This window comes from Ambystoma mexicanum, chromosome 2q, assembly GCF_040938575.1.
Source record: "Ambystoma mexicanum isolate Mex_15411 chromosome 2q, UKY_AmexF1_1, whole genome shotgun sequence".
Classification (NCBI taxonomy): domain Eukaryota; kingdom Metazoa; phylum Chordata; class Amphibia; order Caudata; family Ambystomatidae; genus Ambystoma; species Ambystoma mexicanum.
Window position 1 is genome coordinate 1426195355 of NC_090924.1, and position 25954 is coordinate 1426221308.

A 25954-nucleotide genomic window follows, 5' to 3' on the forward strand; every position below is an offset into this window, starting at 1 on the left:
ACGCTATGAAATGCTCTATACCACTGCCCTACACTATGGAATGCTCTATACCACTGCCCTACACTATGGAACGCACTATACCACTGCCCCTCGCTATGGAACGCTCTATACCACTGCCCTATGCTATGGAACGCTCTATGCCACTGCCCTTACGCTATGGCACGCTCTATGCCACTGCTCTACGCTATGGAATGCTCTATACCCCACTGCCTTATGCTATGGAACGCTCTATACCACTGCCGTATACCACTGCCCTACGCTATGGAACGCTCTATACCACTGCCCTACTCTATGGAACGCTCTATACCACTGCCCTACGCTATGGAACGCTCTATACCACTGCCCTATGCTATGGAATACTCTATACCACTGCCCTATACCACTGCCCTACGCTATGGAACACTCTATACCACTGCCCCTCACTATGGAACGCTCTATATCACTGCCCTACGCTATGGAAAGCTCTATGCCACTGCCCTTATGCTATGGAACGCTCTATGCCACTGCGCTACGCTATGGAATGCTCTGTACCCCACTGCCTTACGCTATGGAACGCTCTATGCCACTGCCCTTACGCTATGGAACGCTCTATGCCACTGCTCTACGCTATAGAATGCTCTATACCCCACTGTGTTACGCTATGGAACACTCTATACCACTGCCCTACGCTATGGAACTGTCTATACCACTGCCCTACGCTATGGAACGCTCTATGCCACTGCCCTTACGCTATGGAACGCTCTATGCCACTGCTCTACTCTATGGAATGCTCTATACCCCACTGCCTTACGCTATGGAACACTCTATACCACTGCCCTACGCTATGGAATGGTCTATACCACTGCCCTACGCTATGGAATGCTCTATGCCACTGCCCTACTCTATGGATCGCTCTATAACACAGCCCTACGCTATGGAACGCTCTATGCCACTGCTCTACGCTATGGAATCCTCTATACAACTGCCCTATGCTATGGAGTGCTCTATACACTGCCCTACGCTATGGAAAGCTCTGTACCACTGCCCTACGCTATGGAACACTCTATACCACTGCCCTATGCTATGGAATGCTCTATACCACTGCCCTACTCTAGGCAATGCTCTATACCACTGCCCTACGCTATGGAATGCTCTATACCACTGCCCTACGCTATGGAACGCTCTATACCACTGCCCTATTCTATGGAACGCTCTATACCACTGCCCTACGCTATGGAATGCTCTATACCACTGCCCTACTCTATGGAACACTCTATACCATTGCCCTACGCAATGGAATGCTCTATACCACTGCCCTACTCTATGGAACTCTCTATACCATTGCCCCACGCTATGGAATGCTCTATACCACTGCCCTACGCTATTAAACGCTCTATACCACTGCCCTACGCTATGGAACGCTCTGTACCACTGCCCTACGCTATGGAATGCTCTCTACCACTGCCCTACGCTATGGAACGCTCTCTACCACTGCCCTATGCTATGGAATGCTCTATACCACTGCCCTACGCTATGGAACGGTCTATACCACTGCCCTACGCTATAGAACGCTCTATGCCACTGCCCTTACGCTATGGAACACTCTATACCACTGCCCTACGCTATGGAACGGTCTATACCACTGCCCTACGCTATAGAACGCTCTATACCACTGCCCTACACTATGGAACGCTCTATACCACTGCCCTACGCTATGGAATGCTCTATACCACTGCCCTACGCTATGAAATGCTCTATACTACTGCCCTACTCTATGGAATGCTCTATACCACTACCCTATACCACTGCCCTACGCTACTGAATGCTCTATACCACTGCCCCTCGCTATGGAACGCTGTATACCACTGCCCCTCGCAATGGAATGCTCTATACCACTGCCCTATACCACTGCCCTACGCTATGAAATGCTCTATACCACTGCCCTATACCACTGCCCTATGCTATGGAGCGCTCTATACCACTGCCCCTCGCTATGGAATGCTCTATACCACTGCCCTATACCACTGCCCCTCGCTATGGAACGCTCTATACCACTGCCCTACGCCATGGAACGCTCTATGCCACTGCCCTTACGCCATGGAACGCTCTATGCCACTGCCCTACGCCATGGAACGCTCTATGCCACTGCCCTACGCTATGGAACGCTCTATACCACTGCCCTACGCTATGGAACGGTCTATACCACTGCCCTACGCTATAGAACGCTCTATGCCCCTGCCCTTATGCTATGGACTGCTCTATGCCACTGCTCTATGCTATGGAACAGTCTATACCACTGCCCTACGCTATGGAACGCTCTATGCCACTGCCCTTACGCTATGGAACGATCTATGCCACTGCTCTATGCTATGGAATGCTCTATACCACGGCCCTATACCAGTGCCCTACGCTATGGAACGCTCTATACCACTGCCCTACACTATGGAACGGTCTATGCCACTGCTCTATGCTATGGAATGCTCTATACCACTGCCCTACGCTATGGAGCGGTCTATACCACTGCCCTACGCTATGGAGCGGTCTATATCACTGTCCTACGCTATGGAATGCTCTATACCACTGCCCTACGCTATAGAACGCTCTATGCCACTGCCCTACCCTATGGAACGCTCTATACCAATGCCCTACTCTATGGTACGCTCAATAGACGTATTGAAGTTTACAGGTAAGTGACCACTCGGTAAGTGCCTGGCAGATGGAGCCCTGGCAGTAGAGCACGTTTAATGTCGGCTGGAGTGCTCAGTGTGTGTGCAGTGACTGCAGCCACACGCACACGGGAACCCGCAGTGATCCACTCTACACACCGCCTCCTGCTGTGATGAGCCCCTTCCACTTGCTGTCATGTGCAGCATTGCAAAACAAGGGGCGAGGCCCAGGAGTGACCACAGCGTCATGAGACGCGGACAGCTCAAGGGAGAAACGAAAACGAAAGAAGCCCACATCAGTGTTTACACCACAGATCTTCCCAGCAGGGAGGGGCCTCGGCCTCTGGCCGAACATAAGAGGCCGGAGCAGGGCAGGGTGCTAGACGCCGGCACAGCAGCACCTCAAGAGTCAGACTGCATCACTAGCATCTTGAGAGTCAGAAGGGAACATCCACATCTATAGCACCTGGACCTTGAGCAACAGAGACTGTATCGTCTTCTACTAGAAGGCGATATTTACGTCTGGCACTCCAGCACCTTGAGCGCCAGAAGACTATATCCTCACCTGGGGCTTCGGCACCTTGAGTACAAGAACATATATCTGAAGCGCCAGAAGACAATATCCTCACCTGGGGCTTCGGCACCTTGAGTACAAGGACACTTCCTTAAGCCCAGAAGACTATATCATCACCTGGGGCTTCGGCACCTTCAGTACAAGGACACTACCTTAAGCCCAGAAGACTATATCATCACCTGGGGCTTCGGCACTTTGAGTACAAGGACACTACCTTAAGCCCAGAAGACTATATCATCACCTGGGGCTTCAGCACTTTGAGGGCTAGAAGATAACCTTGAGCACGAGAAGGTAATAACATCTGGAGAAGCCATTAAAGGCTATTAAAAGCACATTTCTCGAGGCCGCCATGAACGCTCAGCAAATGAAGACGCGCTACGACTCCCGCGGCTTCCTGACAGGAGTGCCGGTGCTGGGCGCGGAGGAGCTGGTGGAAGCCAGGAGAGCCTTTGCGAAGCTGGAGGAGGAGTTCGGTAAGTGCTGGGTGTTGTTAACAAAGGCATGGCTATAGTGCAGCATAACACAGGCCCAGGCACCAGTCCCAAGTAGCACACAATCCCAAAGGCCAATACAGTCATTTTCATGACAAATTGGTCTGCCAAACAACTGCCCTGCACGTGTATGGTGGGAATTGCCCTGTAGGCCAGTGAGGGCCGAAACTAGACTACACACTCAGGTGCACCCAGGGGATTTCTGCTGCTAAAGCCTCCAGAGCACGGACAGGCGAAACGCCCAGGGTCACACGGTGTCTAGGCCGAGGATAAAGAACGTCACCCCTCTTCCCCGATTGCAACAGTTTCATCAGGATGGCATATTTCTTTGGTGATGTTAGTGTGTACTGCCCCACCCACTCCTCATATGAGTGTTTTTAGCTAAAATGAGAGCTCCAGGAGGGACCATATGTGGAGTTATGGCCTGAGAATCGTATTTCATGGCCCACTCAGTGCAAGGAATTAAGGGACCTGAAAAAGAGGGTTCTCCTTTTTAACTGAAGGGATATCTTAACAGATGCGTTAGAGTTTTCGATCTATTATAAAACAAGCCTGTCATTACAGGGCGTGAAATCTATCATGTGGGTAATAATAGTACTCTCCCGTTTTTACTTAATATTTCACCCCAATTCCTACTGTTTCTAAACACTGTATTCATCTGCGCTATTGCCACATTTAATGGCACTCAGTGTATCGATCCCGAAAGATTGAGGGCTGAGTCGGCCTTTCAAGGATTTGAACTTTCAGACTGCAGGCTTGCCTCAGGACAGAGGCACGTTTTTAACTTGCAGAGCTGTCTTCTGAACCACTAGAAAAAGAACCCCTACGTTAAAATATTGAAATGTAAAAATTGAAACCAAAATAGGTCAATTCAGATTCCAATCCCTGTAGGACAACTCTAGGTGTTAAAGTGCGTGCTGCGGAGATGTGCTTGAGCTCTGAAAGGTCCGAATTTCCCATCCTAGTAAGAAAGCTTAAGGGGTTAACGTGCCTGCTGCATAGATGTTTGTGTAACGTGCTTGGCCCAGTCCCTTTCACAAGAACAACAGAAGAGGTGTGATTCCATAACTTGGGAATTTGTCCATCTTTGTACCAACACATTTGCTCATTCTCTTTGCCCCTTTCGGTACCCCCCCCCCAGTAAGGTGCAGAATGAGACATGTCTTCTTTGTTGGCATAAAAAGGCTGCAGATTTATTTTCTCAACATAATAAACTCATAACGCTGCAAACAAACGTTGTGAAAATAGTTCTGAAGGTGCAGTGACTGCTTCATGTCCAAAACTTGCTTCCCCCTTTTCCAACACAAGTCCACAGTAGGCCAAAGCTCCCCCAACCATTCCTGGCTGAGCCCTGACTGCCCTTGCAGGTGTTCCTGGGCTGGGAGGGTGCTGTTTGTTTGGGGGAAGTTGAACCCTCATTGCTACGACCAGCGCCCCTGCCGCTTAGGGCCCCAGAGGTGCTGGTCCCGAGAAGAGACGAGACCCTTCTGGCTTTCCCACGGCTCAATCGGAGTCTGTCTCTTGCCACTGGCCGCCAAAACACTGCCTCGCCGTTCTGCGACATCAACGTCCAGTCATTGTCATTCCGGTGCTCTCAAAACAGGGTGGGTGGGTGGAAAACGAAAAACAAGTCCTACGGTGCAGCGGGTGTCCTCCTCGAGCTGGATTCTCCTGCAGCAGGACGCCCGCCGGATTATATGCAGACTGGCACGCCCCCACCTATTGTTACCCATCGTGGCCATTTTCCTGGATTTGGCACGCTTCACGTCCCTCAGGCTGCCTTCAGCACGCCTCACCCTTAGCCAGGGGGGAGGGAGGAGGACCCTGCCCATGTTATTCTCACTATTTCAGCTCACTCTAAAAAAACTACAAAAATACACAAGAAACTGAAAATCATAAAGGTGGAAGTTACGTTTTAGGAAAAGGTTTTCCTTTTTGTAGCACTTGGTAGAGGTCACTGAGGTGTTAATGTCTCAAACTGATTCATTAAAGCAATACTCTCATGTATGGCGGATAACGGCCTTCCAGTGCAAGCCTAACTAGGCCTCAACTGAGCTAGGCCCTCTTTGAGGGTTTGGTTATTTGCCCTGTATGGGGGCTGGGGCAGTTAGAGCTATTAGCGCCCCTGACCATCTCCCAACCTTTCTAATTTTGTTCGAGTTAATTTTCAGCCCCATCTTTTTTGCGTGCCCAATTTCCCTGAAAAAAAAAAAAAAACAAGATGGTCAGGCTGGGATGCGTGGGATGGCTTGGTGCACAGTGCAAGTGGAGATTTGCCTTAGGTGTAGAGTGACCAGATCTTTAAAATAAAAAATCTGGACGGGCCATCAACATAGAAGTAAGACTACAGTTTCAGCGGACATAAAGACAAAAGGACTAAAATGCACAGTGGGTTCCAATGCAACTGTAGTGCTACGTCTATGTCAACGGCCTTTTCCACGCAAAGCATATGCTTATTAAAAGCTCATTGGAGGTGAGAAGCCGTGGAGGAAGAGGGAGAGTGTGAAAAACAATCAACCGCAATCATGAAGAGCCATGCCCAGCCAGAGAGTGGTATTTATTCAAGGATCACCAGAAAACAACGGGACATTAGCCCGCCATCCCTCAAACCCTGGGACATGGTTTTAACCGTTAAAAAAGTCTCAGGACGCCGGGACCAAAGGTAAAATACTGGGACGGTTCGGCGAAACCGGGACGTCTGATCACGCTACCTAGGTGGCCTTAGTGGGTGGTGGGCATGATTGCCAGAGATGTGCTTGATCGTTCTGCTGTGGGTTCGGCATGATGGAGTGACGCACTGACTCTTTGGCCTGTAGAGGTAGTTCACTCACACTGATCATGGTGCGGCCCTGGAGAGTGAGTAGGGCGTGCATTGCCTGTAAAGGGTGACTCGAAGATGGCATCGCTAGGGTAGGCATTAAACGTGAGCAATCGAAACAGCATCTGTGCAGCAATAAAGAGACAGCATTTAAGGGAAACATTGGTAAAGCCAATAGGTTTGGGTTTGCTTGAGAGAAGTGGTTCGGCTGTGCAGTCCTGCTCCAAGGTCCCAGGTGGAGAAACCATGGAGGTGGCATGCATTGGTGAAGTACGACAGCCATGGAAAAGGAGTGGAGGGTCCATCCATGCGCTGGTTCAGCTCTACCATCTCCCCAGGATCTTTCAGGGGACGCTGTTAGCCCCATCCCATTTATTTATATCAGTGTCCACGGATCGTTGTTTCGTAGTAAAGCACCGCGCAGAAGCTAAACCGTTTCACATTACTAGGTGAGCCAAAACTATACAGCCTCACTAGGGGGTGCTAAAGTGCCACTTATGAGCCTAAACTATGTACCCTCAGGCAGGGCTTTAAGTGGGCCAAGGGCTGAGCCCCAGCAGTCTCCAGAAAGAGCTCCCAATCCATGGCCCACCCCCGACTAGCCCCAGCCATGCCAACACATCAGGAGGTCTGCAAGGGTATACAGGCTGCCTGCAAGTGTCAGCACTTCAGATTAGAAAAAAGAAAAGGCAGTGTAACCGTGGCTTTGGCTACACCGGCTGCCTGATGACTCTGTACTCAGGAACAGGAGGAGGGCTGGAGGGCCCGGTTCTGCGATTGTTTCTGAGTAAAGAAATGCAAAATGGAGTGCCTTATCTTCATTTCTTAGAAACTGCTCGACACTTGAGGAATTCAAGAATAAACTTAAAGTGCACATTTTTAAATAAGAAGGGCTGTTCCGACCTCTACAACTGGATTTCTCGCTACTGATAATTTTCCTATGCCTCCGGGCCATTTTGGGTTGCGCCTAACAAATAATTTAAAGGAAAAGTTTAAAAAAAGAGTCATGAGGCAGCATGAAAGCCTTTTAACTGCGCGGTCAAAGGGCTTTCATGCTGCATGATGACTCTTTACTCAGAAACAATAGGAGAGCCGGACCCTCAAGCCCTCCTCCTTGTTTCTGAGTACAGGGGTCAACAAGCAGCATACAGACTCAATGCCTCCTTGAATGAAAGGGCTGCCTGCTGCATCTGGGGCGCTTTGGTCTCACGCCTTTGATGCACGCAGCACCTCCTTCTGTTTAAAAGGATGGACTGGGCACACCTGAAGTAATAATGACAGTACGCCCCAGCTCCCCTGCTTTCACCAGCCCCTAACCCCCTTAGGCGAGGGTGGTGGTCTTATTAGGAGTGTGGCCTAAATTTAGGCCATGCCCCCTAACAAGAGCCCCACCCATCGATTTAGCATCCCACTTAAAGCAGTTTAAGCCTCTGCAATGCAATTCTTCTCTGAGGCTTAGGGGTGCACTCGGCATGTTCAAGAGTTACAGTTCATACTGCACTTCATCGAGGCACACATCATATGCAGGGTCGGATTGGGCTGTCGGCCATTCGGCCCATGGCCGGGCTGAAATCATTTGAGGCCCTGGGGGGCCGGTTCCTGAAGCCCATGCCTGGGCTGGTTTGATTTAATGTAACTTACATTACTTTAAGTAACGTAAGTTACATTGATTTACTTTGCGGCCGCCGCTGATGCAGAGAAAGGTAACACCGAAGTGTTACCTGTCTTTGTTGAATGCGGCATGCCTCTGCCTGCACAACAGAGGCCCAGAACGGGTTTGGTGCCCCTGAGCCAACTGCCAGGAAACCATGGTGCCAGGCCAGCAGTGTTACTATTTTACAAAACACTGGGAGCGACTGGGTTGGACGGGGCCGGGGCTGCCTCAGCCCGGCCCGCTCCCAGTGAATTGTAAGTATTTGGAAACTGGATGTTAATCCCGGGCCTTCATTTTAATGTATGGGTTGTGGTTTTGAAAGGCGATGAGGGTGTAGTGAAACGCTCTCAGTGATGGAAGTGGAGATCCGCATGTCCGTGTTAGTGATAGATCAACATGTCAAAAGGGCCCCTGCACAGCATGAGGGGGAGCTCCAAAGTAAGGGATCACACGTACGAAGGGGCCTAGAAGAATTAAGGTAAGTGGATCTGGCCTGTAGTTGGGGTACCAGATGGGGATCTGGTAGGTAACGTGGGAGGCATGAACCGAAGGAAGGATAGCACAGGGGTTTATTATAACACAGGGTTGAGGTTGCATGCATTTATTGCAGGAAGAGGTATGGTAGTGGGGTCTACAGTGTCAGGGGGCAAGCAACTATTGAGCGGGTGGGCCGGTGGTCAGTTAGGGCGGGGTTTATATGATAAATAATTGTTGGGTCATCGGTAAGGGTGTATGCACAGGTTTTCATTTCTGCTGGGGGGCAGAGGCAGGCAGAAAAAGGCACTGGCATACTAGGCTTGAGCGGTGTGAGGCAGCAGTGGAGAAGGTGATGGGGTAATAGTTGCGGGGGAGATTCTTGTACCGGGCTACCTTGCTGGGGGTGGGGGGATTTGGCACACAAGGGACTGTATTGCCGTGAACTTCAAATGCCAGAATGCCAGGCAACGTCAAGAGATAGCCACTTGGTAGGGAAGGGTCCAAAATGTGGTTTGTCCACACGCAATGTGGAAGTTCTGTGAGGTGTGGCGGCACGTTCTTGCCTAGGGGTGAGAGCGCGATAGGCAAGTTCTCCTGTGGTGTCTAGCACGTTCCGCCCGGTACCGTAAAAAAAAAGATCGGGTGGCTTTCGGCCTCCCCGGGTTGGCACAGCATGTATTGGTTGGCTGTTTGTGGAAAGGGGGGATAGGAATAAGTGCTCAGCACAAATCAGTGTGAGGCCTTAAAGATCACACACTCTCACATTATTCACAACATATAATTTTGCTATTTGGGACCCCACCTCGCTGCACTTCAATACCGACAATTGCAACATATGCTATGCCAATTGCTTCACAATTAATTCTGTAAACTGGCTTGTAATTCAAAACAAGACTGAACGGACTTCTCACGCATTGCCAGGGGGCAGAGGCATTGCTAGGGGGGCATAGGAAGTTATAGCCCCAGGTCTTTTGGTTGTAGCCCCGGATAGAATCTCAGGGTCTACAAGGCTAGCTAGCCCTGAGTCCTGACAATCCTGACATTAGTGCAGCCTCAGATCTTTTCCAGACCTAGCAACACCCTAGCCAGGGGGAAATTGAGAGCTCTGACAATGGGCAGCGACTCAGTTCCAAGTGTATCTGAGAAAGTCAAGAGATCCGTTGACAACTTGCTTGCACATTTCGTATTCCAGCAAAGCATAGCATGAAAGGAGAGTTCTCAATGTCTCAATTCAAACATTCCTGCATTTACATAGTTCATTGAAATTCAAAGCACATCCGACTTGTATATTTGCAAAGTGATATGATTTGAAGTTGATAATCAGCAGGGGATGTTTTCGCAAATCCTACTTTTTCTGAGGTTTCACTTTCCTGTTTGCCGAGTGCAGAGCTCCAGTAAGTTCCTGTCTGTGCAAATACACCACCTCGTTAACTCAGTGGTGGCAACGAGTAGACATGCCTTGAGTCTGGTTCTGCAAAATAAGCATTTAGCTATGTGTTGTTGTTTTTTTAAAAGAACAAAAGAAATGTTATCACTTTCTTAAGTGTTTACACAAAACATAACATGCAACAGACACATGAACCCTTCATAAGTAGCATTTTCTGTAAAGTCGTGAATTGACGCGATTCACAGATGATGGTCTGAGGGCCACTTTTCTTTAAGGCGAGAGGTGGGCCACTTTCTTTTTGGGTGTCTGAGCCTATTTCTTGTCCCATTCTGACCCTGATCATATGCGTGTCCAGAGAGTGGCCTGGGGTGGCACGTTCTAACCCTGGAACGTAATTGGCCACCCCAGGTGCCACCCATTATCCTAAACTATGATAATTTTGTGTGTGTGCGCTCGTACTTCATGCCACCCCTGCGTCAGCACACCACGGGCCACACCAGTCAAAAGAGTCTGGACACGCCACAGGCCCACATAGGACCAACAGAGTGCCTAGAAGTCACAGTCTGAGGGAGGGGTTCATCAAAGTTATCCAGTGCACAGACCGACAAGCAGAGAACTAGCTGATTTATTAAACAGCCTTGCATTGAGTAGAGGCTTAGCGCTTCTGGCTTCTACACTGTGTAGCTCCCATGTAAGCACTATTTTCCTTAGCACACTTCACACTGATGCACAGAAACTGCAGGGCACTGTCTGACTCCCTTATGCTGCAGGAGCTCTGGCTTAGAAAGGCGTGTGGCGCGCAACCTCTGAAAATCTGGAGTCCTGCTGGCTGTCCCCACCAGTGCTCTTTTACTCCCTACGACCCCTCAGTTTTCCCTCCAGTGAAAAGGCCTGTCCTCATGCCTCTTTCCAGCTGTCGGAAGGTAGACTCCCGTTCCCCAAACGTGGCGACGATCTTTTCACAGCGACATTATTAGATGGAACCAACAAACCCATATCCTAGGAAGTCCTAGGATTGTCTACTTGTCTGACCCCCACTTTTACTTCCCAAATGTGATTAAGTCCTGGGGATGAATAGTGTCAGGTAATGCTCTGTGTGTAAGACACAGCATGTGATGGGGTCATAGTCTCCCCTTCTGTGTTCCCCTGCAGGTAAGGAGCACACCCAGTACAGCCTGCACAACATCCACCAAAGCCACCCGTGGGCGATGGACCTCGCAACCCACCCGCACACCCTCGAGGCCATCACCGCCGTGCTGGGACCCAACGTCATCCTTCTGGACTCCCGGTTCATATGCAAATACCCGTCTTCCGCAGTCCCACACAAGGAGGACACGGCCCCCTACGTGGCCTGGCATCAGGACATCAAGTAAGTAGAGGCGGGCCAATCAGATGCCACTATCGTTGCTTCAAGGGAGGGGTAGCCTGAATCAGGGATGATGGGATGTGATCACCACCTGCTAACAAGTGAGTGGGTGTCTCCTACGCCTGCCCCACAGCTTCCCAAATGGCCCCGCGACACCCCTGACATTACATCCCACAGGAATATCAATATGCATAGTGCTTGAACATTTAAAAAGAGATAATGGCACTAGGCCCTGCTTGTTCACCCTTCGCATGTCTGTCCCCTTATTTAGGTCGCTGGTCTATATCCGTGTTTGGTCGACCCCACCATCACTAGGCCTACCTACTCACGCTGCATATCGCAAAGGCGATTTCCTGGTGTTTTTACAAAGTCATTTACTTCGTGGAAATTACTTCCAATTTATATATGCATTTGTGGGTTAAAGGGCAAAAGGGGGTGGGGAGATGTTTGGGATAGGGGTGGTAGTGAAGGGGGAAAAGAGGGATTGGAGGCCACTCCCTCATAAAAATGAATTCGGAGTAAACATTCGAAGTGATTTCCACCAAGTCAATTAACACAAAGTAATGTATTTCATGGAAACGTAAAGGCTCTCTCACCCCAGGACTTCCTCCATCACGTGATACTGTGATATTTATGCTTGAAATGACATCCTGACTCCCGAAATAAATTAATACAAATCTAGAGATGAAGGGCCCAAGCTCCAACTAGCAGGGCCACAAGAGGCGGCTCCTGTGCCACGTGGCACGGATCCATGTATCTAGACAGGAGGCCTCAGGCTGTCATGGCTGCTGAACCAGGTGGGTAGGTACTGGACCTTGCTAAAGTGTGCAGGTCGGTGACCGTGGCAGGTGCGCCCTTTGGCAATCTCTAATCCTCAAATGCTTAAACCCCTACATCAGTCCATAGCAACGTTGAACGCCAAAAAAGGGCTACATTGGAAATGCTTTGGTGCTAGGAAACATCTGGCCTGGTGCTAGGAAACATCTGGCCTGGTGCTAGGAAACCTCTGGCCTGGTGCTAGAAGGCGCAGACATATTATCCAAGTGGCTCGGGTGCTAATATTCGGAAGTGCCTTGAGAAATCTGGCCACCATGACGGCGCGATCTTCATGGGAGACTAAAGGTTTGGATGAAACAGATGTCAAACCCATCAGCGGCACTGGGAGGAGACCAGCACTGGGGCCCCCCATTCGCTATGCATGCTGATTTCTTTTGAGCATACTTGCTGCCATTTTGGGCTGCTACAATTCCTTTATCCTGCCCCAAAATATGGAAGACCCTACCTATATAGTCTGGTGACACGTGATAACCAGGACGGCCACACTCACCCTACCGAAAAAATCAGGATTGAAAGAGCATTACTGCTGGATTTTTCCAATCATTTAAATGGTCTTTAAACCCTCTTTCAATGCAGAAATGCTGAGTATTGTAGTCATTGCATTGCATTTGCTTAGTGTTGGCTTAATGCACCTGAAAAAAGTTAACTAGATATCCTTATTGGATGAATCCCCTGGGTTGTGGGGAGAGCACAGACTCTACCCTAAAGACACCCTTTGCTGGATATTGGTTCCGCGTGTGTGCAGTTTTTTGTCTAAATGCATTGCTCTCTTGGGTCTTTTCCAGGTACTGGGGCTTCGAGGGGGGGCCAGTGGCTTCGGTGTGGCTCGCGCTGGACGACGTGGACACCGAGAATGGAGTGCTGCAGGTGATTCCAGGTATGGGTCAGTCGGCCGCCATCTTGAGAAGGTGTCTGTGATATTGGGAAATGCCCCTCACGTCTCCCAGGGACCATGCCACTGGTGTCCTGGCAGGTGGGGGGAGGGAGGGAGACTGTGCAGTTCCGTACCGGCCTCTCCTCAGGACTCAAAGGGGGGTGGGGGGATCCGGAAGATGTCCTATAGGTCATATAAGTTCAGTTTGTTAGCTAGAAATAGGCTTTATATTCGTTAACCTTTGCTGATGTGTTACTGTTGCGTGTTGTTTGTATGGACTCGTTGCACTTTGGGCAGCCAGGGGGTGCCAGGTTACAGTATTTTGGTTATCTGGAGGGGCATAGTCTGACACTGCATAATTAAGGGCATTGCACAAGGCATTGCAAAATGATAACGATTTTGCAAATTTTGTATTTGAAAATGGGTATTAACATGACCTTGCATGAAGAATAACATCATGGTAATGCTTTACAACAGCACGACACAGCAGGCTGCTGCCTAATGGTAATGCTTTACAACAACATAAGACATCCGCAGACATTGCAGGCTACTGCTTAGTGGTAATGCTGCACGACACATCTGCAGACACAGCAGGCTGCTGCTTAATAGTAATGCTTTACAACAGCACGACACAGCAGGCATAGCAGGCTGCTGCCTAATGGTAATGCTTTACAACAACATAAGACATCCGCAGACATTGCAGGCTACTGCTTAGTGGTAATGCTGCACGACACATCTGCAGACACAGCAGGCTGCTGCTTAATAGCAATGCTTTACAACAGCACGACACAGCAGGCATAGCAGGCTGCTGCCTAATGGTAATGCTCTACAACAGCATGACACATCCGCAGGCATAGCAGGCTACTGCTTAATGGCAATGCGTTACAACAGCACGACACAGCAAGCATAGCAGGCTGCTGCTTAATAGTAATGCTTTTACAACAGCACGACACAGTGGGCATAGCAGGCTGCTGCCTAATGGCAATGCTTTACAACAGCACGGCACATTGGCAGGCATAGCAGGCTACTGCTTAATGGTAATGCTTTACAGCAGCACGACACAGCAGGCATAGCAGGCTGCTGCCTAATGGTAATGCTCTACAACAGCACGACACCTCCGCAGGCGTAGCAGGCTACTGCTTAATGGCAATGCTGATCAACAGCACGGCACATCTGCAGGCGTAGCAGGCTACTGCTTAATGGCAATGCTGCTCAACAGCACAGTACATCCGCAGGCGTAGCAGGCTACTGCTTAATGGCAATGCTGCACAACAGCACGACACAGCCGGCATATCAGGGTACTGCTTAATGGCAATGCTGTACAACAGCACAGCCAATCCGCAGACACAGCAGGCTGCTGCTTAATAGTAATGCTTTACAACAGCACGACACAGCAGGCATAGCAGGCTGCTGCCTAATGGTAATGCTTTACAACAACATAAGACATCCGCAGACATTGCAGGCTACTGCTTAGTGGTAATGCTGCACGACACATCTGCAGACACAGCAGGCTGTTGCTTAATAGTAATACTTTACAACAGCACGACACAGCAGGCATAGCAGGCTGCTGCCTAATGGTAATGCTCTACAACAGCTTGACACATCCGCAGGCATAGCAGGCTACTGCTTAATGGCAATGCGTTACAACAGCACGACACAGCAAGCATAGCAGGCTGCTGCTTAATAGTAATGCTTTTACAACAGCACGACACAGTGGGCATAGCAGGCTGCTGCCTAATGGCAATGCTTTACAATAGCACGGCACATTGGCAGGCATAGCAGGCTACTGCTTAATGGTAATGCTTTACAACAGCACGACACAGCAGGCATAGCAGGCTGCTGCCTAATGGTAATGCTCTACAACAGCACGACACCTCCGCAGGCATAGCAGGCTACTGCTTAATGGCAATGCTGATCAACAGCACGGCACATCTGCAGGCGTAGCAGGCTACTGCTTAATGGCAATGCTGCACAACAGCACGACACAGCCGGCATATCAGGGTACTGCTTAATGGCAATGCTGTACAACAGCACAGCCAATCCGCAGGCATAGCAGGCTACTGCTTAATGGCAATGCTGCACAACAGCACGACACAGCCGGCATATCAGGGTACTGCTTAATGGCAATGCTGTACAACAGCACAGCCAATCCGCAGGCATAGCAGGCTACTGCTTAATGGCAATGCTGATCAACAGCACGGCACATCTGCAGGCGTAGCAAGCTACTGCTTAATTAATGGCAATGCTGCTCAACAGCACAGCACATCAGCAGGCGTAGCAGGCTACTACTTAATGTCAATGCTGCTCAACAGCACGACACATCCACAGGCGTAGCAGGCTACTGCTAAATGGCAATGCTGCACAACAGCACGACGCAGCAGGCATAGCAGCAATGCTGCACAACAGCACGGCATAGCAGGCTACTGCTTAATGATAGCACAACACATCCACAGGCATAGCAGGCTACTGCTTAATGGTAACGCTGCACAGCAGCATGACACAGCCGGCATAGCAGGCTACTGCTTAATGGTAATGCGGCACAGCAGCAGCACGACACATCCGCAGGCATAGCAGGGTACTGCTTAATGGCAATGCTGCACAGCAGCACGACACAGCCGGCATAGCAGGCTACTGCTTAATGGCAATGCTGCACAACAGCATGGCACATCTGCAGGCGTAGCTGGCTAATGGCAATGCTGCACAACAGCACGGCACATCCGCAGGCGTAGCAGGCTACTGCTTAATGGTAATGCTGCTCAACAGCACAACACATATGCAGGCTTAGCAGGCTACTGCTTAATGACAATGCTGCACAACAGCACGACACAGCAGGCATAGCAGGCTACTGCTTAATGACAATGCTGCACAACAGCATGACACAGCAGGCATAGCAGCAATGCTGCACAACAGCACGGCATAGCAGGCTACTGCTTAATGATAGCAGAACACATCCACAGGCATAGCAGGCTACTGCTTAATGGTAATGCTGCACAGCAGCAGCACGACACATCTGCAAGCATAGCAGGCTACTGCTTAATGACAATGCTGCACAACAGCACGACACAGCAGGCATAGCAGGCTACTGCTTAATGACAATGCTGCACAACAGCATGACACAGCAGGCATAGCAGCAATGCTGTACAACAGCGCGGCATAGCAGGCTACTGCTTAATGATAGCAGAACACATCCACAGGCATAGCAGGCTACTGCTTAATGGTAATGCTGCACAGCAGCAGCACGACACATCTGCAGGCATAGCAGGCTACTGCTTAATGGCAATGCTGTACAGCAGCACAACACAGCCGGCATATCAGGGTACTGCTTAATGGCAATGCTGTACAACAGCACGGCCAATCCGCAGGCGTAGCAGGCTACTGCTTAATGGCAATGCTGCACAGCATCACGACACATCAGCATGGCGATGGCTGTTGCAGTGAAATTACTATGCAACATACTAATCGATGCCCCTATGGGTTTACACACTTTTTACATGTTTTTCAGAAATTGCAGTGGCGGGTTTGGAAACCTTCTCCTGGCATTTGTGTTTCCGAGGTCCAATTATAATGACCTTTTGACACATGACTGAGGTGGCCTTTTCTGGCGGCATAACACAGGTTCTAATGTAGGGCTTTCTACTATTAGGCTGCAGAAGTTGGACTTACCTAACGGCATGCATCGTTCGTTACAAGAGCAAATGGGGGGGTTATGTCACCCCTCTATTATATACGTCCTTTTTGGGGGTTTAGAATTGTATTTAAGAGGGAATGATCCATTGAAATATGGCATACCATAGACTGACACTTGAGTTCCTGATCCAGAATAATGGAGACATTGTGCGAAGGCGCAGGTGGTAGAGCGTATCATAGATTACAGGGCGTGCGCATGCGTGAACACGAAGGCACACAGGGCGTGCGCATGCGTGAACCCGAAGACACGCACAGGTGGTGGATGGTATCATGGATTACAGAGTGTGCGCATGCGTGAACCCGAAGGCACACAGGGCGTGCGCATGCGTGAACCCGAAAACACACATAGGTGGTGGACCATATCATGGATTACAGAGTGTGCGCATGCGTGAATCCGAAGGCGCGCACACAGGGCGTGCGCATGCGTGAACCCGAAAACACACACACAGGTGGTGGAGCATATCATGGATTACAGAGGGTGCGCATGCGTGAACACGAAGGCGCGCGCACACAGGGCGTGCGCATGCGTGAACCCGAAAACACACACAGGTGGTGGAGCACATCATGGATTACAGAGCATGCGCATGCGTGAACACGAAGGGTGTGGCAATGACTCAGGTGGTAAACTACACTTGTGCCATGGACATGGAACTGATTGCTATTGAGTTTAAGAATAGTAATGGAGTGTTTCTTGTGTTATTTCTTTCTCAAATCTTTCTCCTTTTTTCCTGTCTAAATTCAGCTGGTTATTATGGACATGCTACTGAATTGGATGCCCCCTGTTGTTCTACTCAAATCCTGTTATATGATGTTGCTTATGTTCTGAATTGGTATGTTTATGTATGTTCATGAGCCCAATCGCAATGGCTTTGGAATTATCAGTGGATATACTGTATACATGCATGCATTTGTGTACGACATGGATGTGCTTCAATGATATATTCAACCTGAAGAAACCTTGAAGGTCGAAACACGTGTGGACTGTGTGTTTTGATACATTGTATGTTCAATCCGCACAGTGTGATTTTGCATGATTTAAATTCTATTTGACCGAGGGTACCGTTGGCCACCGGGACCCAATTGGCACCATCACCCGCAGCCGATTCTTTGTATTGGGACTTGACAAGCACAGCTGGTTCAAGATCTCAGTGTCCCTTTTCTTGCACCTGCTTTTGGGCGTCTGGTCTCTGAGGGCCTCGTCCTTCAAGACTGGCATGTTACTGAGATCCCAGAGCAGGGCCCGAAGTACCAGAACCTAATGCATGCCCTTTGACTATCATGATTGTGGAGACCCAACAGAAATGGCCAACACCATGAACAGCATGTGTGATGGGCAGGGCTGGCCTGGGAGTTCTGGCCCTTCGGGCGGGTGATTGGTGGGTGCTGGGGTGGAGGGAGATTGGACGAGAGCCCAGGCCAGGAATCAATTAATATGTTTACATGAAGCCTTTCTCTTCTATAGGTAGCCACAAGCAGGGCATCCTGGAGCATCGAACCGCGACCGCCCCAGGCAACATGCTCTCAGCCAATCAAGAGATCCCCGGGCACCTGGTGGACGTCGAGAAGGCCGTCGAGTGCCCCCTGAAAGCTGGCCAGATGTCGGTGAGTGCGCAGTCATGTTTGGGCACCCCAACAAATTGCGCCCCAAGTGCCTTATAATGGTTGATTACTCTAGCGGGCTTTCAATTCGGTATCGAACCGTGTCTGCCTATTTTAAGGAAAGTTTTATGCATACATCTTTCTGTACCCCTTCTGCCTATGAATACAGAAAAATAACATGCCCTCTGTTTTCCTAATAAGAGATTAGCTACACTGCATTAATAAGAAGCTAATACCTACTGAATAACATTTTCAATGCATGCATCGAAATTCTGTCATGCTGTGTCTTTGACCAGGTAGCCAGGGTCGGACTGGTACATCAAATTGTCTCGGGCAGCAATGAAAAAGTGGCCCACAGTTGCAAATAGCAATTCATTCCTTTTGTGACAGACTGTTTGAGTAGGACCGAAGAGGGAGGTTTTTGATAACATGTGATGCAAAGGGTGCTTTTTAAAATGTATTCAGTAATACTGTTCAAAAGTACTAGCTGCATGGTGAAGTAACTTATCAAACTGATCCACATGGGCCAGAAAAGTGGCCCACTTTGACCAAAAACTGGCCCCCACTAGCATTTTGCGCTTTTTGGTTCAGGCATTGCCCTGTTGCCCTATAGGTCAGTCTGATTTGATATAATATGATAGTTTATTTATATAGCGCCTATACACAAAGTGTTTCAAAGCGCTTCAAGGCAAGGGAGGCAACAAGGGAAAATGCAGTGACATTCTTACAGGCCATGAACAGTAAGGATGTGAAATTAACTATCGTACTCGGCCTGACGACATTTCAGATAGTGGAAGACATAGATAAGGAAGCGAGGGGGGGAGTGGGAAGGAAATGGAAATGGACAGGCGACTACCGTACTAGGCCTGACAACATTTCTGGTAGAGCCAGAGAAAAACAAAAGATGAGGGAGAGTGGTGCAGAAAGGGAGCAGAGGAACAAAACAAGCGACTATCGTTCTAGGCCTGACGACATTTCAGATAGTGCTGGAGGGGGGAGGGGAGACAGACGAGGTTGCTATCATACTAGGTCCAGGGACAATTCTGATAGAGTAAGTGCATAGAAGAAAGTAAGGGGAGGAGGGGAGGAGATAGGAAAAGGGAGGAGGGGCGAGGAGGAGAGAACAGAGATCCTGCAGATAGCTATTAAAAGCTTGCCTATATTCAGGAAATCATTAAATACAATGACTACATCAGCACTGGCACCAATACCATTAAAGAGAACCATATGTCTCCCTCCAATGCACCTAAAAAGGTCAATTGTACTCACTCCACACCCATTGGCAAGACTGTTGGAGAACCCCACTTGATGTGTGGTTTGTTTTGGCTAATGTAAGCTCCTGCACAGATGTGAAGGAACATCACATCACATGACATCTCCTATGTACAATACCAAAATGATTTTACAATGGAAGTTCTGAATAAGTGAATGACCATTAGTTTTCCAAACTTGTGAGTATAATCCTATGACGAGGATAAATGTACGCACAGAGTGCAAATAGTTTATCTTATTCTTCTTGGGAGATGGGCTCCGCGCTTGCGTAAGCCCAATCTCCTGAGGAAAAAAAAGATGGCCGCTACCATAGCTTTTCCATTTCCATGGCGACAGACGTGGGCGGGAGGACAGGTACAGCAAGTAAGTGAGGGGACATGGATAGAGGAAAGGGTTCTAATGTCACAATCGAGATGGAGCCACCCGGGGAGGGGCATCGTGTGACTGGAAAGAACTGGCAGTACACACTACATTCTCTGCTGCTCTTCCAGCCATCTGATTGGCTGAATGCCCTTGCCGGGGTGCAAATGGTTATTAACTGTATTCAACGTTGCAATTAGTTTAATTATGAAAGATTCCAATGGATGCTTGTGTCTGTTCCTTGATAAGCACATGTGTGACCCAAGACCGTAACTATATTTAAGGGATAACTTAAATATAGGTATGGTTTTTGGTCGTTCCCGTGTGGAAGGATGAGGGAGGGAGCGTTTATGGGTGTGGCAGAGGGTGGGTTTATGGGTGGGGATAGGGCTGTAGTTATAGCTGGCAAGTGATAGTCTTGTAAACGAGTGTCAAAAACGAAATAACTGTGTTTTTAGAGTCAACCTGAAATAGGCACACATCTCATAACAAAGCAATCAGACAATATATACATTTTTACACACCCTGAATGGAATCCTAATGTTACCACCATGCCAAGTAACTGAACAGTCAAGAGTGAAAGAAACAAACCAGAAGAAAACATATGTAACTATTTTGCACATCATGTAGATTTATAAATCAGCTCCCATTTTTTCAAAATCCCCATAAATGAATTCTTTAACCATACGAAATTCCTGTTATCTAATCCCTGCATCTGCTATATATTTAAATTGTATTTTTAGGTCCATGATGGGCTGACAGTCCACGCCAGCGAACCAAACCTGTCCCACAGAAGAAGATGTGGCTTCGTGATTCGCTATGTCCCCACGACAGCCTACCCTGTGCAGGTGAGTTGAACCCCCAGTCTGGTGATGCGGGCTGGTCCAAGAGGAGAGCAGGTGGCACCATTTCCTTACTTATGCCCATGGCCCATGCCTTCTTAAGCCATTGAAGGTCCTTATGGAAGCGACAACGTACCCTGTGTTTCTATAGCGTACGCCAGAGTAGTTCTAGAGCATGGTCTGTGGCCTGTGGCTCACCAGATGTCCTGGAATACCACTTCCATTGTCCCTCACCATTGGCTATGCTGGCTAGTGCTGATAGGAGTTGCATATGTTCTGGAGCCTGGAAAGGCACTTCCTGAAATGTGCTGCCATGTTCGATGGGCAGTAGAAGTACTTTGCATTCTGGTCCCGGTAGAATCCCAGTTCAAAGTAAAGCTTCAGAAATGGGCCTGCTAGGAAACATGGTTTCTCATTGGCTTGTCATGTTTGGCTATAAGTCTCATTCAATATTGAGCAGGTGTAGCCAGCCTGTTACCGTCTAGATGTTTTGGCCTACAGTTCCCATGATCCCTCGGCCCTGACTGTGCTGGTTTGGGCTGATGGGAGTTGTAGGTGAAAGCATCTGGACAGTGACAGATTGGCTACTGCTTCGATTTGGTTACACTTTGAAGGTAAGGTGGCTCTATGGATTCATTCTTTGGAGGCTTCTTTGGAGACGTGTGAATGAAGGTGGGGTATACTTTTCTTGGGCTTTTCGCTTTTATTTCACAAAAGCACATGCATTCTAAGGCCTATCCAAGATGGCCATACTGTTTCAAACTGGACTTCCTTTGTTCATGTCCAGGCCCTGCCTACCTCTCCCATTGGTTGCCAGGCCTAGATAGGCCAATCAGTGCAACCGGGAGGCGAGAGCTGGCACATGACCACTAAGGCCCATAACAAAGGCCCTGTCTACCCCTGTGCACCATGGTATGCCACAATTTGTCTGTCTGAGCCCCCTCCCAGCCCAATGCCCCGTTTGTCTGTCTGAGCCACCCTCCCACCTCAATGCCCCCGTTTGTATGTCTGAGCCCCTCTCCCACCTCAATGCCCGCTGTTTGTCTGTCTTGTCACTCTTTCACAGTAAAAATTGCCGACAGGCATAGTAATGTAACTGCTAGTCTTGTCTCCTGTTTTCCTTCCCCACCTCTCCCTTATTGTTCCATGCACTTGTACTATCTCATATGATAGGAAAGTTTCTTTTCTCACATTCTGATTTGTTTCAAGGACCTGTAAGAATGTCATTGTGTTTTCCCTTGCTCCCTTCCTCCTTGAATTGCTTTGAAACACATTGTGTACAGGCGCTATACAAATAAACAATCAATCAATCAATATTTAGAGGTGAGGACATTTTTGAGGTGAAGTTTGTTTCGGGTGGGGCACCGTCCAATGGTTGGTTAACTCAATCATGAGAAGCTTTGAACCACTTTGAGAGCCGGCTTCTCATCCATGGCGCTACTCCAGTTTCATTCCTGACCCTAAACAAGATGTGATTCTCTCCTCTCTACCTGCAGGACCCTGAGCGTCCACGCTCTTTTCCTGCCACCGTGCTGGTCGCAGGAACAGATGAGTTTCAGCACTTTGAGGACCACACGCCCAGCTTCTTTTCCAAGGCTTTCTGATGCAGTTCTGGCAGCAGGAACTCTACTCTTCACTCCACTGCACAGGGATTAACAGTGGTTATTAAGGATAAGCAATGGCAATTTATGGCACAATGCAGTTAAATACCAGCACTGATGGAACCCCCATGGGTTGGAATGTGTCTTGCATCTTTGTAATTTGTAAGTGCCATTTACTGTAGTGTAATGTAATGTAATTGTCATTTGTACAGCGTATTTCACCATTGGTATGGTCCAAGCGTGCTGTAGGTTGTACGCCCTTGGGGGACAGAAGGCCAGGTATGGGAAATTCGTCTGAATATTATAGAATGCCTGTGTGCATTTTAGCCAATGCAAAGGTAGATAGGGGTGGACGAGCCCCTGCTAGTCACCCATTTTCAGCAGGCATGTGGATGGGTGCAGAGAGGTAGTCTGTAGAGTACGCGCGAGAGATACTATGTGTGGAGCTGGACCACATTTTTAACTTTTGGGGGATAGCTGCATTCTAATGGGAGAAGTGTTGTGCAATGTGTGTTAGAGTAGTGCATGATTGCAGACGTGTGCAGGTGGGTGGCAGTGTCTTCGGCTAGTAGCCATAGGCATGGAGTGTGATACGTGTGTCCTGGCCGGTTCTTGGATGCGTAGATGCAGCTGGATTTGGAAGTGGGTAAATGCAAAGTGCAGCTAAATATATGTACCTTGTATAATACCGTATTGCCTACCCTCAAAGGTTCATTTAGGTGCAAATACAATGGCCACCCTCAAAATTCATCTAAATGCAATACATTGGTTACCCTAAAAAAACAAATCTAAATGCAATACATTGGCTACCCTCAAAAATGCATCTAAATGCAATGCAGTACTGTGAGATTGCGAGCCCAGTATCACCCAACCCTACTGGAGAATAGACATTAACCCCTATCCTAACACAGATGATGTTTGTTTTTCAGAAATGGAAACAGTAACTTATTTTCTGCACAAGATCGCACTTTATTTTAGGAAGTAGAAACTGATGCTGAATACTGTGCTCTTGTTATGGGTCCATGGATGCTGGCCTTTTTTTTGTTATTTAAGTTTTTCAATAGTATCAAGTATATGTGACTATATTTTCTTTGAATGATGTATTTTTATAATTAAATTATAAGACACACGTGCCATAGCGTCCTTCTCCTTGGCTGGTCTTTACATTGATCTGCATCACTTGTACGGTTCTGCAATAGCACAAATCACTAGAGCCCTAGATTAGTGGTCTGCAACTTGCGGCTGGCCAGTTGTTTTGAACTACAACTCCCATGATTCCTCAACATTGACTCTGTGGCTATTCATGATGAGATGTACAGGTCAAAATATCTGCAGAGCCGAAGGTTGCAGACTCCTGGTTGAACTGCCTGTGGACGGCTTTGGGGTGTGCGATTGCCTCTTGGGAGAAAATGCCGCCCCCATAAGACCCTGCAAAAACGCGAGGTCACAATGGGGTAATCCAGTGGACAATCTGTGTCAGAGTTGTATGTTTTCTCTCTGGGGCAGATATACACATAAAAGTGCATTTTCACACATGTGTTTGTGTCTTGTTCATGTGCAAAATGGCTACATTTATAAGCATTGTGAAGTCAAAACACCCTGTATGCATTACACGTGACTGTTGCACAAGTACTACACATGACATTTGCAAACTGAGCACATCTCGACAAGTCTGACAATCCCACATTCTTCAGTTTAATTTTCAGTGTAACACTGCTCTGACAAAACCATTAGGAGATAAGATGGGTATCCAGAAATGTTGTCTTTCGACTTATTTGCACATTGACTGCTGGGATTCAGCGGTGACAGAGACACAAGCTTTTGTTATCATGATTTCTACGCAGCTTGAGGAGGGTTGCATGGTGCAGATACACTGTTGGACTTCAGAAGTGGATTAGAGAAATCTGGTGGGATCCCACCATTGGATCAGTGGGGTGTTGAATGTTCTCCGATGACTGGAGAGCTTTTACAGAAACCTATGCCCTTGCACTTCCTGATAGCTGGCAGTGTGGCAGCACAGCTGATGTGCTGCCAAGTTCATGTGGTTCCGTCCCGTTGAACTTGTGCATTGTCTGAGCGTGGGAAAGAGACCTTACAACCTTCCCTGTAACTCAACATATGCAGTAGGCTCATTGTTCCATGAAAATCCCCACGTGGGACTTCGGGAACCGGAAGTGGGTGCAAAAGACCAATAGGTTTGGCATAAGAATGTTTTGCCTGGGCACATACAGCACAGTACTTGATATAATTGGTGACGTTGTTGCTCACGGCGGGCCACCAACACCACCGGCATAAAAGGTCTGCAGTCATTCTTATGCCTGGATGCGCTTCTGCAAACTTGAAATCATGACACCATTGCAACGCCATTTGGCGTGTGGCTGAATCAGGTAAGTAGATTCTACCTTGCACATAAGGCAGGGACTGGACCATGTCCATGTTTTAATCTGTGATTGTTTGTGGATTCTGTCAAACACATTTCTGGTTTGATGACTTCATGCATGGCTGCAATGTGCATCTAAAAACCACTTCGTGAGGAAGAAGAAGAGTACCATCACCGCCACGCTGTGAAGGAGAACCATGAATGGGTGACAAGGCATCCGCCTTGGTATGCAAGGAGCCAGGGTGGTAGGAGATAACACAATTATACATGGAGAAAAACTCATGCCAACGGGCATGACGAGCGGTGGTGCATTTCACAGACTGCAGTAAGTTGTGGTGGCCTGTATACACCTGTACAGGGAGAATTGTACCCAGGAGATGATGTCTCCAGACTAGAAATGCATTATGAACGGCCAATAGTTCCCTTTCCGTGATGGTATAGTTCTGTTCATAACCTGATAATTTCCTAGAGTGATAGGCAACAGGATGAAGAGCATTGGTATCCTTGCATGTTTGTGACAAAACAACACCTATTGCTACATCTGAAGCATCGGCTTCTACGACATAGGACACTGAAGGATCCGGGTGTTGTAGAACAGGCGCAGTAGTAAAAGCTGTCATGAATGCCTCAAACGCACTTTGGGCTGTGGAATTCCAAGAAAAGAATTTTTTACTACTAGTAAGTGCGGTAAGAGATGGTGCAATTTCAGAAAAAGTTCCTATGAATCGCCTGTAAAAGTTGGCAAAACCAAGAAATGATTGTAAAGACTTTAGGTTGGTTGGAATCGGCCATTCTAGTACTGCTTTCACTTTGGATGTGCTCATCTGTACTCCCTTGTTGGTAAGTCATACCCTAAAAATTGGACTTCTTTGGCATGAAATATGCACTTCTCAAGCTTAGCATACAATGGGCCTCATTAAAGTTTGCCGGTCTGGTAACAACGGTACTGGTAAGCTTGCCAGTACCGTAGTTACCAGACCAGCAAATGACGAGTTCTGCTTGCAGGTGCCTTTTTGCCTGCCAGGCCGGACCTGGCGGGCAGACCGGCACCCGCAAGCAGAGCATGTTGGATGCACCGGCACCATTCACG

General features: G+C 48.5%; 1 protein-coding gene across 1 annotated transcript; it reads left to right on the forward strand.

Moving 5' to 3' along the window:
- The first annotated feature begins 2970 nt into the window (after positions 1–2970).
- On the forward strand, positions 2971–23616 carry LOC138570216 (L-threonyl-[L-threonyl-carrier protein] 4-chlorinase-like). The gene is made up of 6 exons (XM_069648940.1): positions 2971–3692; positions 11199–11415; positions 13035–13126; positions 18273–18412; positions 20785–20889; positions 22380–23616. Exons 1-6 carry the CDS (start codon positions 3569–3571, stop codon positions 22485–22487), a joined length of 786 nt encoding a protein of 261 aa, XP_069505041.1. The 5' UTR covers positions 2971–3568; the 3' UTR covers positions 22488–23616.
- Positions 23617–25954: the final 2338 nt, after the last annotated feature.